At 47.4% G+C, this 20,468-nt stretch overlaps 1 protein-coding gene across 1 annotated transcript in view; it reads left to right on the plus strand.

The window, feature by feature from the left end:
- The window catches only part of KMT2E (lysine methyltransferase 2E), a 310,078-nt gene that overhangs the window by 274,408 nt on the left and 15,202 nt on the right, over positions 1-20,468 (plus strand). Inside the window, 3 exon segments of the mRNA XM_030216423.1 lie at positions 3,055-3,624; positions 5,895-6,193; positions 14,081-14,169. Coding sequence (XP_030072283.1) covers positions 3,055-3,624; positions 5,895-6,193; positions 14,081-14,169 — 958 coding nt within the window.

Raw genomic sequence — 20,468 nt, forward strand, 5'->3', positions numbered from 1 at the left:
AGGCACTAGGCAGACCAAAAAGAACTGGAACCAGAGTTGGAGAAGACAGTGCACCGGATACCCAGCAAGTGATAGTTATATCAGGATTCAAGACAAATTTGTTACATGAAAGCCAGGAGGCCAAAGCAGATAACATTGGAGAGGTTCAAGCTCAATATTAGTAGGAGAGGGTGGTAACCAGAATAGAATGTCTTCTGCATAGAAGAACTTTAATGTTATGCTCTTGTATAAGTGTGGGGGACTAATGAAAATATTGAAGAGTAGATGAGCCAGAATTGAGCTCTGTGGTACACCACAGATGAGGGAGTAGAATTGAGAGGAGCTGCTATTGGTGTGCACAGAGAAATATCGAGATGAGAGAAAAGAGAAAAACAATTAACAACCCAATATTTGCAAGACGTGTTAGTAAAAGTGAATGGTCAATAAAATCAAAAGCCAAAGATAAATCTAAAGACAACACATACAGTGTTGCCCTTATCCAGCGCTTTTCTTGTGTCGGTACAGCGTACCGGCACCTTTTTTTTCCCCAAGGCCAGCTCACCTGCCTGCCCTTAGCTCCCCAACAGCCCTTCTTTCTGTTCCTGCCACCTCGCATTTAAATCTTTTATTTTTTTTTTAACTGAAGTCGCAGCATCGGTGGTACTGAAAGCAGCAGGCTCGCCTCCTCTAGCCTTCCCTTCCCTCTCAGTGCCCGCCTTCCTCTGATGTAGTTTCCTGTTTCCACGAGGGCGGGACACTGAGAGGGAAGGGAAGGCTGGAGGAGGCGAGCCTGCTGCTTTCACTAACGCCGGCGCTGTGACTTCAGGTAAAAAAAATTTTAATGCGGGGGCGGCAGGAACAGAAAGCAAGGGCTATCAGGGAGCTAAGGGCGGGTAGGTGGGGCTGAGGTTGGTACTGGAACTCGACGGGGTCTGAAAGGGGGGGCAGGTAGAAGCTGGGGCAAGTTACTGGACATGGATGGGAGGAGAGGATATGGTGGCAAAGGAGAATCATGGACTTGGATGGGAGTGGAGGGCAGGGGAGAGAGAAGAAATTGCTGGACTTAGATGGGAGGGGGGCAGAGGAGAATCGCTGGACATGGTTGGGAGGGGAGGATAGGGGCAAAGGAGAATCGCTGGACATAGATGGGAGGGGAGGGCAGAGGAGAGAGCAGAGTTGCTGGACATGAATGGAGGAAAGGACAGGAGAAATGCTGGACATGGATGGAGGAGAAGGAAGACAGGAAGGAGATGCACATGGATGGAGGGGAAGGGAGAGGAGAAATACTGGACATGGATGGAGGGGAGGGAAGACAGAGGAAGTAGATGCACATGGATGGAGTGAAGGGTGAGAGGAGAAATGCTGGACATTGATGGAGGGGAGGGAAGACAGAGGAGGAGATGCACATGGATTAGGGGAGAGAGGAGAGAACTTCTGGACATGGATGGAGGAGGAGGGGAGAGAGTTGAAATGCTGGACATAGATGGAGGGGAGGGAAGAGAGAGGAAGTGAGATGAACATGGTTGGAGGGGAGGAGAGAGGAGAAATGCTGGATATGGATGGAAGAGAACAGGAAAAATGGTGGACATGGAAAGAGGAAGGAGATGCATACTGATGAGGGAAAGGGAAAAGAGGTGAAAAACTTTCCATGGATGGATAAAATAGGTAAAAGCTGGATCCACTCTATACCTCTCCAGTCAAGTCCCGGAGAGGACCCAGCTTTTACTATGGATGTAGGGCAAGAAAGGAGGAAAGTAATGAAATAAATGGAAAGGAAGCCCTGGACACGGAGTTAAGGGAACAGATAGAGAGCAGCAGAATCGGAGATGGGACCAGCATGATCAGAAAAACAGTCACCAGACAACAAAGGTAGAAAAAATCATTTATTTTCATTTGTGTTTGGAAGATGTCCAGTTTGAGAATTTATATCTGCTGTCTATTTTGCACTGGGTATACTGGAGCTGTAACAGCTTACAGAAATTATTTATAATGAAAAAAATCAAGTTATTTTATTCTCCTACTAGTAAAAAAGCCCGTTTCTGATGCAAATGAACGGGGGCTAGCAATGTTTTCTTCTGTGTGCATGTGGGAGTTTGTGTGTCCCTGCCCTCTGGCCTCTCTCCCTCCCCCCTCTGAGTCCTTCACTGTTACAGAGCCAGTGATTTGATTTCGTGCTCTGCTGTTTTCCTTCACTGACCTGTGTACAGAGAGGGCGGGGCAGACACTCATAGGGAAACCGGATATCTCGCCCCCTTCACACTTCCGGCTGGAGGCTTCATAGAACGTTGGTGTTGCTTTTTATATAGAGAGATATTGGTATAGTAGTTTCAATGAAACTGTTTATATGTGCCACGGCTGGGATAAGGGGTGTGGCTACTGTGGGTGTGGCTACCATAGGGGTGGAGTCATAGATGGTGATTCCGCCCATAATGGGTACTGGTACCTTTTTCCCTACAAAAAAAGCACTTCCCTTATCCAATTTTCCGTGAAGATCATTAAGAAATGTGGTTATGGCACTCTGTACTATGAGTCGTAGAAAAGCCTGTCTGGCAGGGATGAAGCAGAGGAGCAATGGAAGTCTGCAGTCTTGGGCCCTGTATACAACCACAGAGTGGTGTTCTTTTAAACAATTATCACATCTCCCTAATCCCCCACCCCACCCCCAATATCCTTTTATTCTTTGTCTGGCTTTCATATTTCTATTGTGATTTTCACTTCTGGAGGCGTTATCTCCCCCCTCCTCCCCACCCCCCAAAGAAAAGCTTGTTATCAGAACTGTGGGGAGCAGTTGGACCATAGCAATATGAAAACTCTCACATGTGCTTGGCAAAAGTCTTTAGGCCTTTCCAAAAGTCTATGGAAGAAATTTTTGCTTTGTGTCACACATGATCAGGTGGTTCAGTTCTGTGACTAGTGAACTAAAGGCTGTAGAGAACACCTGTAACAGCAAGCAACTTTACTGTCATCAGCTACAAAATACAATTGTTTATCTCTGTGGTCAAAAGTATGCAGTATTTGGAAGGAAAATCTTTAGAAAAATTTGCTCACTTTTAATGTTTTTATTTCTTTGAATAGGGTTATGAGAGAAGTTCAGCAATGCTAGCACTGAGTTCATTTAGAAATTCAAGTCTGGCAGAAATGGGACTGCAAGAAATAAAAACGATTGGCTATTCCAGCCCAAGGAATAGGCCTGATATCAACAGACAGTGTACTGGAGAAAAGGAACCTGTGTCTGATCTCCAGCTAGGACTCGAAGTGATTGAGCAAAGTGCATTAATAAACACCCTGGATGCCCCTGCACATGATCGGACTGATTCAAACAGCCAGCAAGAAAGCGCCAATTGTGGACGGGGTGTAATTTACCATCATGGGCAAAAATGTCCTGAAAGAACTGGAGTAAATTTCTCATCCACAAATTCTAATTTGAGAGACTTAACACCCTCACATCAGCTAGAAGTTGGAGGTGGATTTAGAACGAATGAGACAAAGTGCCTGATTCAGGATGATACAAGAGGCATGTTCATGGAAGCATCTATTTTTTGTACTTCAGAAGATGGACTTATGTCTGGATTTAGCAGGACAGTCGGTAATGACAATTTGATGGATGGAAATTGCACACCTCAGAATCCCCCACAGAAGAAAAAGGTTATAATTTTAAGTATCATTAACACAAGTTTCTTTCAATAGATGATAGTAGTTTGATAATGACAGTACAATGGAACCCCAGTATAACACGTCCCGCAATAACACAAATCTGCATATGTGTCTTGACTCCCCTTTTTTTACATACAGCTCCTCTGTTGGCAATATGTAGCTATACCGGGGTGGGGCCCACCTCCCTTTTATGCATGAAAAACAGCCAATGTTTAGCTATGCCCCACCCCTGGTATAAAAACAACTTTGAGTGAGCTCTGTCTGTGTGGCTGGAAGCTGCCATAAGGCAACCCCACATTTAATTCAATGATATTATATGGATCCCAATCCGCGTTATATCGGGGTTTCACTGTAATGCGATATGTAATGTGTGCATTCACTGGTAGTAGTTTCTGCTATGTATAATCAAGTCAGTATTCTAAACCACTTACCAGATAAGTGCTGCTGACCTTGGATATTCAGAAACACTTCCTTACATCTGTGCACTATGCGGATAGTGTCAGGGCAGTCCCGGAACTTATCTGGACAGTGGCAATATTCAGTCTGCTATCTAGAATCTGGATAGCAGACTAAATATTGCCACTATCCAGATAAGTTCTGGTGCTGACTGCCCTGTCCAGATGTTCAGCACTGGCCACAATCTGTATAGTGCTACAGAATATTTGGATTTTTTTTCTACTACTGTAGCCAGCATTTAAAAAAAAAAAAAAAAGTTGGCCACAGGGTCTGGAGCTTGACTCAAGTATGTATATTTATGTTTTAATGTAGGTAATAATGCACAACATGGTGGCTTAGTAAGCCTGTGCAGTTGGTTACTTGTGGCCCTGGAATTTCTTTTTTGTCTTGCGTTTTATTCCTGGGGCTACTGGGTAAGAGAAAACACTCTCTCTTTATTTTAAATAAATAAATTTAAACACCAGAGGTAGTTTCTGGTTTTCTTTCCCTCTTGTCTTCCTGCTGGATAGGGGTTTAGGCCTGTGGGAGTCTCTTTCTCCCTGGGGGTGTTAAACCTGGGTGGCCAGTTCCGTCCTCCCACTGGGACCCTGTTGCAGGTACCTTTGGTTTATGAACCTCAGCTGTCTGGCTCTGACTTCAGGCAGACCGGCAGTTTGGAGTGTGGTGGGGTCTGTCTTGCTACTTCTTTCTGGCCCGAGTGTCAGTAAAAAAAAAAAAAAGAAGAAGAAGAAGAAACAAGTATCACCAGTGATTTACCACTGGGAAACCACTTGTATGGAAAAAAAAAAGAATGAGAGAGTAGAAGACTTGTTTTGTTTTGTTTTTGCTTTTTCCTTTCGTGGTTGTTTTCCTGCAGCCCCAATGCTTCTCTGGGTTGCAGAGTTCTCTCAGTTTTTTTCTTTCTTGGCAGTGACATCTCTGCCTTTAAGCAATGAGCAGCTTTTTCCTCAGATGGAGTAACTGGAGCATCTTGTTGGAAATGGAAAATTCTTGGCCACTGAAAAAAATCAATGCCTGAGCACTTATCTCCTGTTTTAGGAGGTGAAAAGGGCTCCTGTGTTGTCAGCATTATTCAGTGAACATGTACTAATGGAGCGGAGGGAGTAGCCTAGTGGTAACCCTCCATTGCCTTAGGTACAAAATTAAATTGTGAGCCCTCCAGGGACAGAGAAATACCCCATGTACCTGAATTCAATGCACTTTGAGCTACTACTGAAAAACATGTGAGCAAAATCTAAATAAATAATGTCAGTGCGCTAAACACTTACGTGCCTATTCTCTGCACCTGACACGCCCCTTCCGAAAAATGGTTACAAAAAATAAATATTGTGCAGTTAGCACACACAAATAACAAACCTAACGCAAAATTCTTTACCATATTCTGCATTAGGCCATTTCCCGCTGTTAAACCACACAGTGCTTAATGCAGTTTAGTAAAAGGGCCCCTTTGTGTTTTAGAGAACATTAAAATATTTGCTTAAAATAGTGCTGTAAATTGATTTCTGAAAATATTTTAGAACCTTTGTCAAATAGATTCATTGCTGGTATATCAAAGGTTTAAAACTGTTCTAGAAGAAAGAATATACCTAGTAGTATTGTAGTTCTTTATTACCAAATTATGGTATATCTAACCAGTATAATAGAGACTTGTACAAAAGAGGATTTCAGGTACCAGATGATAAAGGCACTCAGCTAACAATATATATAATTCATGAAAATGCATAAAAGGTAAAAACAAAAGCCCAATGTGCTAAAAAGCATATTAATTTTTTCTTCCTCTTCATACCCTCCTCTGTCTCAAACAGGTCTCTTTATTAGAATATCGAAAAAGACAACGAGAAGCTAGGAGAAGTGGTTCCAAGTCAGAAGCTCTAGCCTTAGTTACATTCTCACCTCATGCTGCTGGTGGAGGAAGCATAAGCAACAGTTGCATTAATGATAGTTGTAGTGTCGGCGGTGAAAATGGGGAGCAGAGTGAGACACTTATTAGCTTACCTATACCGCTGCCTGCTGCTGTTCAAAATGTCATATCGGAGGAGATTAACACCATTTGTTCAGCCAAAGAATCCTCTTCCAGTGATAAGAGTGAACCAGAGGTTCAATGGTAAGCTCTCCTAATTGTTTTTGTTTGTAAGTTTCAAGATTGTAAAGAGAGAGAAGACCTAATCTTAAAATAACATCTATATTTGTGCAGAAAAACAGTATTAGTTTATTTATTTATTTATTTGTTACATTTGTATCCCACATTTTCCCCATCTATTGTAGGCTCAATGTGGCTTACATAGTACCGGAGAGACCTTTGCAGGCTCCGGTGTGAACAAATGCAGGGTGGTGATGTGGTAAGATCAAGTTAGGGAGTTAGAGAACGGAAGAGTTGTGTTATGTCCATTACGTGCTTTAGTTTGGTTGTGTTGCAGAGATTAGGCATTTAAGTTGGATCGGTAGGGTATGCCTTTTTAAACATGTTGGTTTTAGTGATTTCTGGAAGTTTTGGTGGTCATATGTCGTTTCAAGGCTTTTGGTAATGCGTTCCATAGTTGTGTGCTTATGTAGGAAAAACTAGATGCGCAAGTTGTTTTGTATTTAAGTCCTTTGCAGCTTGGGTAGTGCACATTGAGATAAGATTGTGTTGATTCGGATGCAGTTCTAATTGGTACGTCAATCAAGCCGTAGATGATTTTGTGAACTAGGGTGCAGATTTTGAAGGCGTTGCATTCTTTGATTGGGAGCCAGTGTAGTTTTTCGCAGAGGGGTTTTGCGCTTTCAAATCGCGTTTTACCAAATATAAGCCTAGCTGCCATGTTTTGAGCCAGAATTTATAGACTATCTGGGACATGCTGAAATGTTACCGTGTTCGCAACATTTCACTTAGACTGGTTTTAGCCAGTCTAAATGAAACGTTATTGTGCGGCTAATGCATAGAGGCTTTTGGCCACTGCTTTACCATGCACAGAAGCGTTGACCAAAGGTCCCATGCTAAAACCTCATTAGCGATATCATGCAATACACAGAGAAATAGTACACGGGAAAACTCCTGCCCTAATGACTAAATTCTAGTTCCTTAGCATCCCTCCGGACCGGCCCAGGATTGGACTGATGGGTTGTGCACGCCTACCAGCAGGTGGAGACTGAGAAAAAAACTCTGACTCTAGCGAGCCAATAGGAGCCCTGGTCATGTGACCCTAGCCTCAGTATTTCTCAGTCTCCCAGCAGGTAGGAGTGAGCCCATTAGTCTCTCTATATTGTCTTTCAGCTTTTTCTTTATTGTTGGCTTTAGTCTGCCTTTATTCTGTGCCACAGGAATTCTTTGAGGCTTGTTAGGTGTTCTTTTCAGTTTGGTTGACTTTCAGCCTCAGGGGTGAAAACTCGGGTGTCCCGGGTCCCTCCCCCCTTGTTCCTCCCCTCCTCCCTTATTATCTAATTCAATTTCAAAGGGAAGGGTAGCCCTTTGATTAGCAAGGGCATTTTACCTTTGGGGAGAGGCAGCCAGAAGTAAAAAGAGGCTAAATTGGTTTCTCTGCCACAGATCTCTCAGTCCCCTTTGATTAAACGAGCAGGCAGCTCTGTTACTGTCAAGTGTGTGTGGTGTGGCTGATTAGCGTTTCCACAGCAGAGAACCATAAAGAGCACAGTTTTTTCTTTGCCTGGCCTGGCTCCCTTTTCTATTTGTTTTCGGGGGATTTGTGTTGTTAATTGAAGCGCTGTTTAGGAAAAAAAAAAAAAAAGTACAGTTTCGGCGCGAATTGGGTACGCGCGCGCACGCGCGGGCACGCACGCGTCAGCGATGTCGGAAAAACTTAAGCGCTGCTCCGTTTGTCAGCGTCGGGGGGTTTCATCTTCAGGCGCTTGTAAGTATTGTACAGCGCTAGCGGGAGCGTCGGGTCCGGTTTTGCCGGCAGCGGTTCAGTCAGCTGGTTCGGTCTCTTCACCGGCGCGCTCTGATCCCGTGGTTGCAGAAGGGTCAGGCGCGCCCCCGGACTCCGGAACGCCGGTTTTGGCGCGAACGGCGGCCATTTTGAATTCGCCCTCTCCTTCTCCCTCGCAGCCTGCAGGGCTTTCGGTACCTCCGTTGGATGTTTTTTCTGCAGGAGCACTGATGCAGGCTGGGCCTACTCAGGCAGGGGGGTTTCCTCCTGAGTTTGTGCTCCAGATGTATCAAGCTTTTTTGCTGCAGAAAGGGGATTCTTCAGCTGAGCTAGGGCCTTTGAGTATGGCTGCTCCCCCTCCCTCTAAGAGATCTAGGGAGGGAGATTGGCGGGAGCATTTGGAGTCAGTTCATGAGCAGGAAATGCCCTTCTTAGAAGAAGAGGAAGATCTGGCGGAACATATCTGGGAGGAATCTTCTTCTCCAGATCCTGAGGCTACTTCTTTTGCTCAGGTAGAAGATCCTGCTGTAGCCAGAGTTTTCCATAAGGATGATTTGCAGGAGCTAATTTCTATGGTGTCTTCTACTTTGAACTTTGAAGATTTACAGCCAGCTTCGGCAGTCCGTAAGGTCGATTTCTTGATTAAAGGCTCTAGGTCTGCTACCAAGACTTTTCCTATGCACCAGGATATTTGGGATGTTATTAAAGCGCAATGGGAGTCCCCAGATGCGGTTTTCCGGCAGTCCAGATCTATGTCTCATCTCTATCCGGTCCCTGAAGTGGGTAAGTCTTTGCTTAAGGTGCCGGTCGTGGATGCCGTGGTGTCGGCGGTGAATAAGCGGAATACAGTCCCCGTAGATGGCGGAACAGCTCTTAGGGATGTTCAGGACAGACGCCTGGATTCTCTGCTCAAGAATAGTTTTGATGTTTCTTCCTTGGCAGTACAGGCTGCCATTTGTGGGTCCTTAGTGGCTAGGGCCTGTTTTAGGTGGGCAGAGAGAGTTCTGGACAGGACTTCGGATGATCTTCAAGCTATTGATCTAGAGGTGGCTAGGATTGAAACGGGAGCGGCGTTTCTGGCGGATGCCTTATATGATTTGTTGCGAGCATCTTCTAAGTCTTTGGCGTTGGGAGTCGCTGCTCGCCGGTCGCTGTGGTTGAAAGGTTGGTCGGCGGATGCGGCCTCCAAATCCAAATTGAGCAAGTTTCCATTTAAGGGGTCCTTTTTGTTTGGGGAAGAATTGGATAAGTTGGTTAATTCCTTAGGAGATGCTAAAGTTCCTCGATTGCCGCAAGATAGACCCCGCCTGTCCGGTCGAGGTTCCTTCTCTGGTAGAGGTCCAGGTAGAGGTTTCCGTAGATTTCAGACTGGTCGGGGTTTTCAACCTCATAAATCTCGGTTCTACAATAGGACACAGTCCTTTCGGGGTACTCGCAGAGGAGCGAGTTTCTCCTCTCCAGGTTTTAGATCACAGACCCGTCCTTCCCAATGAAGGGGCGAGGGCCTCTCCTCTGGTGCCTGTCGGAGCTCGTCTTTCTCAGTTCTATCAGAGGTGGGCCCACATAACTTCAGATCAGTGGGTCTTGGAAGTTATACGAGACGGTTATGCCTTAGAGTTCGCAAGGCCTATTGCAGACGCCTTTCTGGAGTCTCCCTGTCGTTCTCCTCTCAAGGTGAGGGCGGTTCGGGAGACTCTACAGAGGCTGTTAGATCTTCACGCTATCTGTCCAGTCCCTCCTTCCGAGTACAGGCAAGGCCGGTATTCCATTTATTTTGTAGTTCCCAAGAAGGAAGACTCTTTTTCGCCCTATCTTGGACCTCAAGCCGGTCAATCGCGCTCTCAGAGTCACAAGTTTTCGGATGGAGACCCTGCGATCAGTCATAGTCGCAGTGCGCCAGGGAGAGTATTTGACAGCCTTGGATCTCACAGAGGCTTATTTGCATATTCCCATTCGTCCGGCTCACCACAAGTTCTTGCGCTTTGCAATTCTAGGGCAGCATTACCAGTTTCGTGCTCTGCCCTTCGGTTTGGCGACGGCTCCCCGCACTTTCACCAAAGTTATGGTCGTGGTGGCTGCGGCCCTCAGGAAGGAAGGGATTCTGGTTCATCCATATCTAGACGACTGGTTAATCAGAGCAAAGTCTTATCACGAGAGTTGTCGTGTCACAGAACGAGTGATGCAGTTCTTGCAGTCTCTAGGTTGGGTAGTAAATGTGTCAAAGAGTCGGTTGGTTCCTTTTCAATCTCTGGAGTATTTGGGCGTCACGTTCGACACGACACAAGGCCGAGTGTTTCTACCGCAGGCCAGGATTCAAAAACTGCAGTCTCAGATTCGGGCCTTTCTTCAACAGCAGCGTCCGTGTGCTCGAGATTATCTTCAGATTCTCGGATCCATGGCAGCCACCATAGAAGTAGTACCCTGGGCCAGACTCCATATGAGGCCTCTTCAGTGGTCTCTTCTATCGCGTTGGTCCGCTCAGAGGGAGTCACTATGGAAGCGTCTGCCTCTCCGCAACAGAGAGCGCAGCTCGCTGTTTTGGTGGCTGCGGATGAAGAATCTCACAGTAGGCATGCCTTTGGAATCTCCTCGCTGGATACCGTTAACAACAGATGCCAGTCTCCGAGGCTGGGGAGCGCATTGCCTGGGGCAGTGGGCCCAGGGTCTTTGGTCTCAACTGGAAGCAGTTCAATCAATCAATTTGTTGGAGACCAGAGCGATCCGGTTGGCCCTGCAGCACTTCAGGCCTCTACTAATAGGCAAAGCGGTCAGAGTTCTGTCGGACAATGCCTCGGCAGTGGCCTATGTCAACCGTCAGGGGGGGAACGAAATGTCGTCTATTGTGTCGGGAGGCGGAGAGTCTCCTCGCCTGGGCGGAGATTCACCTCTCGGCCATTTCAGCATCGCATGTGGCCGGAGTGGAAAACGTTCAAGCCGACTTTCTCAGTCGCCACACTCTCGATCCCGGGGAGTGGTCGCTCAGCGATCAGGCGTTTCGGTTGATAGTGGAGCGCTGGGGCACTCCAGTTCTAGATCTGTTTGCATCCAATCTCAACACGAAAGTCCCTCGTTTCTTCAGTCGTCGAAAGGATGTAAGAGCGGCAGGGGTAGACGCTCTCTTGCAACAGTGGCCCTCCGACCTTCTTTACGCGTTCCCTCCGTGGCCGCTAATAGGCCGTCTCCTACAGATGATCGAAGATCACGGAAGACCGGTAGTTTTGGTAGCACCGGATTGGCCGCGGCGTCCTTGGTACGCGGATCTACAGCGGCTATTGGTGGCGCCTCCTCTTCGGCTCCCAGTTCACAGGACTTTGCTGGTTCAAGGGCCAGTTCCACATCCAGATCCGGGTCGATTTTGTCTTACGGCTTGGCTCTTGAACGAGCCCGTTTAGCTAAACGGGGTTTTTCAGGACCGGTAATTTCCACCATGCTTAGGTCTCGTCGACGTTCCACTTCGCTAAACTATATTCGTACTTGGAGAATTTTTGAGGCCTGGTGTGCAGAGGCTGACATCCTTCCGTTTCGAGCATCTGTGCCTCAGATGTTGGATTTTCTACAGCGAGGGTTGGATAAAGGGCTGTCTCTTTCTTCTCTTAAGGTGCAAGCGGCAGCTCTTTCCTGCTTTAGAGGTCGGATTCGAGGTAAATCTTTCTCCTGTCTTCCCGAAGTGGCTCGTTTTTTAAAGGGAGTCAGCCTTCTTCGTCCTCCGGTAAGATCAGTCTTTCCATCTTGGGATCTTAATCTGGTTCTTTCGACTCTCACGAAACCACCTTTTGAACCTTTGCAAGCATGTTCTTTGAAGGATCTAACGCTTAAGACAGTGTTTTTGGTGGCTATTGCATCGGCTCGGAGAGTCTCAGAGTTGCAAGCTTTTTCATGCAGATCTCCTTTTCTGCAGTTTTCCAAGGAGCGTGTGGTTATTCATCCGGTTCCCTCCTTTTTGCCTAAAGTGGTATCCCGTTTTCATCTGTCCCAGTCAGTGTTTCTTCCTGTTTTGGGATCGGCCTCAGGGACGCAGGAACAGCGACAGTTACATACTCTGGATGTTAAAAGAGTGCTTAAGCGGTATCTCGCAGTTACGGAAGATTTTCGACGCACGGACCGTCTTTTTCTACTGTTGGCCGGTCACCGTAAGGGGCTGGCGGCTTCTAAGCCCACATTATCTAGGTGGATCAAGGAGATGATAGGGTCAGCCTACCTTTTGGCAGGTAAAGCTGTCCCGAACTCTGTTAAAGCTCATTCAACTAGAGGGCAAGCGGCGTCCTGGGCCGAGTGTTCATTGGTTCCACCAGCGGAGATTTGTAAGGCAGCAACTTGGTCCTCTCTCCATTCGTTTTCTAAGCATTACAGGCTTGATGTGCAGTGTCGGCAGGAGGCGATTTTTGCGTCGCGAGTGATTTCAGCGGGTCTGCTGGGGTCCCTCCCGTAGGACTACTGCTTTGTTACGTCCCATCAGTCCAATCCTGGGCCGGTCCGGAGGGATGCTAAGGAAGGAGAAATTAGACCTTACCTGCTAATTTGCTTTCCTTTAATCCCTCCGGACCGGCCCAGGCCCCTCCCGTGTTCTATATTTCTGTCTTAAGTTTCTATGTTCAATTGTTGGTTGCAGAGCTGTTTTGTTTGCAAGTTTAAAAAAAAAAAAAAAAAGATGATGCATTTTCTATGCAGGCCATACCGCTGCTCTGGTTAGAGTACGTGGTGAGCCACAATGATTGGGCCATACCGATGCTCTGGTTAGGGTATTCGGTGAGCCACTGTGATAAGGCCATACCGATTCTCTTGTTAGGGTTTTCGGTGAGCCATTGTGATAAGGCCATACCGCTGCTCTGGTTAGAGTACGTGGTGAGCCAGGATAATCTGGCCATACCGATGCTCTGGTTAGGGTACTCGGTGAGCCATTATAATAAGAGCACGTACTTACTAGTGCTCTCTGGCTGCTTGAATTCCTTGAGGCACAGACTGTTTGTTCTTTCTGCTTTGTTATGAAAATACTGAGGCTAGGGTCACATGACCAGGGCTCCTATTGGCTCGCTAGAGTCAGAGTTTTTTTCTCAGTCTCCACCTGCTGGTAGGCGTGCACAACCCATCAGTCCAATCCTGGGCCGGTCCGGAGGGATTAAAGGAAAGCAAATTAGCAGGTAAGGTCTAATTTCTCCTTGTTAGGGCAGGGTGGCTTTTACAGCCCCCTCTTCCCAGGATTTCTGCTGGATGCTCAATGCTCCCAGCTGAGGACTGTGAGGCAAACAGTACTCTGAAAGCTCTCATTGATTGCAGCAGTATGGGGCGGAGAGGGTAAACACCATTTACAAGCTTATGGGCAGTTCCATAGAACTATTAAGCGCATCGGGAGCCCCCCTTCCCTGATCATTGGACGCGCACAAGAGCTGTGCCTATTGTGGCATGTGCCAGGAACATTCCGACCCTTTTACTGACCAGTGCTCAACACTAACAGCGGCATATAATTTGCATGCTGTTGGTGTTTAGCATTAGTCACTATTTGTTTCTTGTCAGAGCCAATATTTTCTGGCGCTATAGGGAACAACACCGGAATTCTGTGTATCTTCCCCTAAGAGAATCTTTCTGTAGTTTTTGAAAAACCATTTTGTCTATTTCAAGTAAACATAACCTTATTTTTCTAATAAAACAAATACGAAGACAGCATAGTGAATTATAAAATGGTGGCTGTTTTATAAAGCTGTTTGGAGGTAAATAGTTTTAATTGCAGTATCATCAAGCTAGTAGAATATTCTCTTTAACTTTGCTTTGGCTAGTCTGCCTTGAATAAAAATGCTCTGGAAGTTACTGGTATGAATGGCTCAGTATCACAGTACAGTATTTGTTGAGCTGCATGTGATTCAGGAAATGTTTGAAATATATTCTTGAAATTACGAAAAATTTCTTTTAGGATATTAATTTTTAACCGATGGCAATATATTCATCTAACTTATCCCTGAATAAAAACAAGAAAATTTTGTCTGTTGAAAATGTATATATTGGGGTTGGGATTGCCAAAATGGTTTATAATTTTAACATGGATGCAGGTAGCTAACATTAAAAATTAGATATGTTTGAGTTGATTATACTTGGTAGATAGCTATATAACTATTAACTTTTTATTTTTAAAGGACAGCTTCAACGTCAGTGGAACAAGTTAGAGAAAGAAGCTATCAAAGAGCTTTGCTGCTTAGTGATCATAGGAAAGATAAAGATGGTGGTACGTATGTCTCTCTTAACAGTCTAAGTAAAGCCCCAGACGATTCAACGTCCTGTTTTAATGTACAGGTTTAGAAAAAGGGAGGTTTCGTCTTCTGCACTTGTTCAACACCGTGGCTTCAAGTTCATGTGCCATTTTCATTATAATCTTGTTCTTCTATTTCAGTGGCATTAAACTAATGACATTTTTTAGTGTCAGCTCCACCATTCTGCATGAGTGTTATCCCTACCAGCAGGTAGAGGTAGAAAAAAAATGAATTCTGCCAGTGACATCACCAGCATAAGCTGAGGTGCTCCCTGGAACTATTCAGTATTTTTCTCTACCTTCAGTAGGTGGTAGGTTGTGCTGGCCTAGCTCCGTGCTCTGGTGGCTACAGCCGCACAACGTGGTTGATCTTAACAGCCGCTCCAACATCACAGTCTCAGGACCATACCTGGTTTAAGTTCAAAGCTTGACTCTTCAGCCCCCAGTCGCACTTCTTAGTGCCATTGTTTGATGATTTGGCCCAGTCCTGCAGGGCCTTGCCTGAGGAGTGCAGGTCCCCATCCTCCAACCCTCTTGCCCATCACCCTGTTTGGGTGTATTCCCCATGGGCATCCTTTGCAGCTCCCAGTTTTCCCCAGAAGTGCTCATATACCAAAAGGGGGGAAAAATTAATTCAATTGGCCTAGCAAGGTTTATGCCTTAGTCAGGAGCTAATGCTATTGTAAAGAACTAAGTAGGGAATTTTCCTCTAGGCGCACCCAGAGAGAATCAGGAACAGCGGAGATGCTGGAGTCTGCTAGGCCTAGGCAGGCCTGCGCATGTCTGCCACGTGGTATGGCATCTGGCACTCTCAGCATGGTCTACAGAGCCAGCAGCTGAGCATGGCTAATAGATTATTTTTATAGTGGGTAAATGGCTCATTGTCTCTTTTCTCTCAGGGAGCATTTTACTCATGCTGTTCCCCTCCCCCCCTTTAGCTCAAATGGATACATTCCTCTCACAGTGTTCCTGCCAAGGCAGATTGGCAGTAAGAAGCTTCCCTTCTCTCTCAATTCATTTCTGCTCACTCTGGGTCCGTCTGCAGAAATGGTCCCTGGGAGTCCTAGGGGCCCCAGTGGTTTTTGGCCACAGATGGTTAAGCAGTTCCTGAACAGGCCCCCTCTTAGGACCTTAACCCTAACCCTCACCCTTTTGGTGGGGGCCCTGATGGGATCGACAGGGGCCCCATTTTGGGGTCTCTGAGCCATAGAATGCATCTGGTCATTCCAGAGTGTCCAGGTTCTTTAAAGGGAGCAGAGGAAGACTCAGAGGTCCTCCTGTCAGGAGGCCATAGAAGAATGGTCTTATGGGTTCTGGCTGTCTCTTCTCATAGATGAGGTCATGGGGGCGTTGGTTATGCTTAAGCCTCCTGCAGTGGGCCCCTTGGGGCCCTGAAGCATTTTCCACTCCATAAATCCCTCATCCTGATGATGATTGTGGAGTGGGAGTCCTCAGATGGGTCCCTTGGGGTGGCTGGGGCTCTTGATCATCTCTATGCCTTCTCTGAGGAGGTTGAGAAGTGTTGGGTCTTCCCAAAGGTGGATGCCCTGGTTTTGGTGGTCATGAATGTGACTGCTGTACCTGTCCAAAGGGGCTTGGCCCTTAGGAAGCTCCATGAAAAGAATGTGAAGCAGCAACTCTGCCTGGCCTTTTCAGTGGGAGCCCCAGCATTCAGGCTGCTATTTGTGGCAATTACATAGCTCCTTGCTACGTTGATTCTAGCGGTTGCCAGAGTCCCCGGAGGTTTCTCGCCTGGAGTCCAGTTCTTTTTGGACAGATATCCTCTACGATCCGGTCCATTTGGCTTCCCACTCAGTGGTGGCATCGAGGGTTGCTGTTTGTGGCTTCACCAGTGAGTGTGTATGCAGCTTCCAAGAAGCTTTTGAGTCAGCTGCCCTTTAGGGGTGCTGCTCTTTGGTGATGACTTGGAGAAGTTGGTGAAGGATATGGGAGAGGTGCAGCTCTCCATCTTCCTGAGCTGCGGCAAGGTTCTGCAGCAATCTTCGGCCTCGGGGGTGGACCGCTTCAGGTCTGCTTGGTGCCCTTTGGCCCAGATGGGGGCACAGTAGGTCCTTTAAGCAAGGGTCCTTTTGAGGCCCCGAGCTGGGCCTTCAGGTGGGACAGCAGTCTCTTGGCCTGCCCAATGAGGGTGCACTGTGTCCCTGGTTTCCAGCGGAAAGTAAGCTCTCCCCCAACGTTTGGGTCCACATCATCTGAAATAGTGAGTTCTGGAGGTGGTTGAGAGGGGGTACGCCATGGAGTTTGCCCATCCGGATCTGGATGCCAGGCTGTCGCTCTTAACCCTTCAGCATTTCTGCAATATAGGGAACAGTGGAATCTGTTCCTGTGGTGGAGTTCAGCCTAGACAGGTACTCCCATCTATTTCATGATCCCGAAGAAGGGGGGTTCCTTTCACCCCATCCTGGACCTCGAGGGGGGTGGATGCTTGTCTGTAAGTCCAGCACTTCTGGGTAGAAATGCTTCACTCAGCCATTGCCTTGGTGCGGCCGAAAGAGTTCTTGAATTCCCTGGACCTCACAGAGGCCTACCTCCGCTTCCCCATTGCAGATCATCACAAGAGATATCTGTGCTTTCAGTTCTGGGTCTTGTTGTTTGGCTGGCTTCAGTGTCCCACATGTTTTCCAAAGTGATGGGGTAGTAGCTGCACACCTCCAGCGCTGGGGAATCTAGGTTCATCCCCGCCTGAACGACTGACTGATTTGGACCAACTTGGCTTTAAAGGCCAATTTGGCTACCTCATAGGTTGTCTCCTGGAATCCCTGAGATGGCAGTGTACTGGCCCAAGAGCCATCTGGGCCCTGAAGTATCTAGAGGTCTGCTTTGACATGGCCAGAGGGATGGTTTTTCTTCCAGAGGAACGAGCAGAGAAGCTCCGTGTGCAGTTGCACCAGTTGTGCGATCTCCCAGAATCCATGGTTTGGGATTACTTGCATCTCTTGGGCTCCATGGCCGCTATGCTGGAAGTGGTACCTTGGGTGGGGGCTCATATGTGCCCTGTGTAGCAGGCCCTGTTATCCCAATGAATACAGGCCTTGTAGAACTTCTGTTGTTCTCTGCCACCCAAGGTCAGGCTTAGTCTAGCCTGGTGGGACAGTCCAGCTCACCTGCTGAGAGGCATTTCTCTGGATCCCCTGCAATGGGTTCTGGTCACTCTGGATACAAGTCGTCTTAGTTGGGGATCTCACTTTCTGGGATGGGAGGTGCAGGGCATCTGGTTGAGCCAGGTGGTGTCCTGGTCCATCAATCACCTGGAATTCCAGGTGGTCCGCCTAGCTCTACAGGAGTTTCAGCCGTTCCTCAAGGGAAAAGCAGTCAGAGTGATGTCGGACATTGCCACGGCAGTGGCTTACATAAACAAACAGGACAGCGCTACAAGTCAGGCAGTGGCCCTGGAGTCACCCGTATCCCTGTCAGTTGGTGGAGATCCATCTGCAGGCCCTTTCAGCAGTCCATTTTGTGGGCAAAGGTGAACATTCTCAGTCACTCCTTCCTAGATCTGAGAGGGTGGGAATTAGAGCAACAGGCTTTCAGCTCATTCTGTTTTGCTGGGGCCCTCCACAATTCTACTTGATGGCATCCAGGATCAGTGCAAAGATGGAATGCTTCAGTTGGCGGAGTAAGCTAGCCTCCTAGGGGATAGAAGCTCTGGTTTAAACCATGACCATTAGAGGAGCCCCTCTATGACTTCCTTTCGTGGCTTCTGATAGGCCTCTCTTCCACGGGATTGTGCGTCATCCTCATTTGGTCATTCTGGTGGCTCCGGAGGATCCTCTTCTACTATCCAGGAGTTTGGGTCTGCTCCAGCAAGGGTCAGTAGACATGGAAAATTCGGATTCCTCCTGGCTTACGGTTTAGCCATTGTGAGGAGACATTAGAGAAGCGTGGGCCATCCCCCACTTTGGTCTCTAAGGTGCTCCACTCAAGGAAGGCCTCTAGGTCCATGGCATATATCAGGATCTGGCAAGTTCTTGAATCTTTGTGTGGGGAGCTGTCCCCTTCTCCCTGGAGGGCTCAGATTCCTGATATTTTGGGGTTTCTGCAGCTAGGCTTGGATCAGGCTGGCTGTGAGCTCCCTGAGGGTCCAGGTGGCTTGGTTCCTTGAAGGGTATGGCTCATCTTCGCCCTCAGCTATGCCCTTCCTTCCCTTAATGGAACATTATTAGTCCGGTGCTCTGGGCACTGTCCAAGGCTCCATTTGAGCTTCTGCACTCAGTTTCCAAAAAGGACCTTACTATCAGGATGGTGTTTCAGCTTGTTGAATCTCCAAGCTGCAGACACTGGTTTGCCGGGACCCGTATCTGTCCTTCATGAATGAGTCAAGGTCTGTGTGTATGGTCTTCTCGTTTCTACCTAAAAGTGATGTCTGTTCCATGTTAATCAGGAGATCTGCTTGCCCTTCTTTTTAGAGGAAGGTTCATCTCCTGGGATCGGAATCTCCACAAGCTAGATGTCCAAAAGATGCAGCTCTGCTACCTGAGAGAGACTAATGAATTTCATTTGTCTACCTCTTTGTGCTTTCCGTGGCCCTTGGAAAGGGACAGGCGGTCTTTAGGTCTCCATTGTTAGGTGGATCAAGGCAGCTATTGAGTCCACTTGCTTTCCACTGATGAAGGTTTGTGGGCCACTCACTATCTCCATTCCTTCACCTACGCTCCTCGACATTCATAATTCCTTTCCCTGACAGCATCCTTATAGACTACAAGGGGCTGCAGCTCAGGGGTGGCTGCGAGCTGCCAATTTTTGCATAATGCTATATGCATCTTGGTCTCCTGGGCAGCTTCACATTCTTTTCAGGTGCAGCTTATTCCTTTCATTGAGAGTGGGACATGTCTCCATCTTTCCAATCGCAGCACAGAATAGTTTGTGTCTGAAGCATTGCTCCTTCTCTGGTCCTAGGCCATAGCTCCACTTCTAAATCCTGGACAAGGTTTCACCTCTTGGAATAGACCATGCTTCCCACTTTGTCTTTCAGCCTTGGCTTCCCCTTGTTTGTTGGTAGAGTGGCTTCCTGTTGGTGGAGTGTCTCCATCTCTGTAGGGAGGACTCTTTTCCATCTCTGGGTATGCAACCTGGCTTCATCTTCCCCTGCTCAGCATGGCTCTGGCCTTTGAGGTTCCGGATGGCTCCATCTATCCATGTACAGCATATCTCTGTCTCCGAGTGTAGGTATTGCTTCTTCTTGACAGCTCCTTTACTACTCCAGCTGTTGTCCTATGGACTGCATCCATTGGGCATGTCAGCCAGTCTTTATCTCTGTACAGTGCCTGCACCCAACTCTGGGAATTCATAGGCACCACATTTCAGCTGGCTGGTGCATCTCTATTTTTGGGGTGCAAGTGCTGCTACGACAACTGCAGTATGCCACCGAGCAATGGCTACAGCCCTGTCTGTGAGATAGGGTCTGTGGCAATGTCTAGAGATGCTACAGTTTGTCGCTTTTGATGCCTGTCTAGACCTGTCTAGGGGTTAGCAGCAGCTTTGTCAGCTGCCTGTCTGGGAAGGATCTGGGAAGGAGAGTCTGTCGCTGAGCTACCTCCTTGCTGCTGCAGCTTGTTCTTTCCTATATCGGCAGCAGTCTGCATATGCAGATCTGGCTGAGCTGTATGAGATTTGTACTCCTTTATTTTCTCTGTGGGCCTGTCTAGGGGACAGGTTGGTCTCCTGGTCTTCATCCTGGCTATGGTGCACTGGGGATTTGCCCTTTTATCTGGGGCCTATCGTGCCAATCTTTTTTTCAGTGGGATGTTCTTGGCGTTCCTGGTTTCTCTGGTGAGCGCTCCTTGCTGCATTGTCTTGCCTTCTGTAGCTGATGACATGCTTCTGCTCCTGTTTTTCTGCTGTGCTTCCCTCTAGGTAAGCCTCTGATGCCTCTCTGGCCATGGATTCTGCTTTTATATTGGGTCCTGGCTTGCTCTGCTGTCCTTCCCTCTGCTGAGGCTATATTTCGGTTTCACATTGGCCTGGATCATCCTTCTGATGTTGGGGACCTCGTAACATTCTCTTGTGTGTTGGTCCCGCCCGACAGTGCACTACTTTGCTACATCCCGTTAGTCTGGACTGGTCTGGTATTTTATAGATGACAAGGAAAGTAAAATTATGTCTTACCTGATAATTTTCTTTCAGGCCCTTCCTGTTTTGTTCCTGTCATGTTTCTGGACACATCTGCTGTGTTTGACTCGATTATCCAAGCACTTTTGTTGCAATGTTTGCGTTATGTTGGTACTACTGGCAGTGTTAGAAATTGGTTCTGGTTC

Source organism: Microcaecilia unicolor, chromosome 10, assembly GCF_901765095.1.
Source record: "Microcaecilia unicolor chromosome 10, aMicUni1.1, whole genome shotgun sequence".
NCBI classification, from domain to species: Eukaryota; Metazoa; Chordata; class Amphibia; order Gymnophiona; family Siphonopidae; genus Microcaecilia; species Microcaecilia unicolor.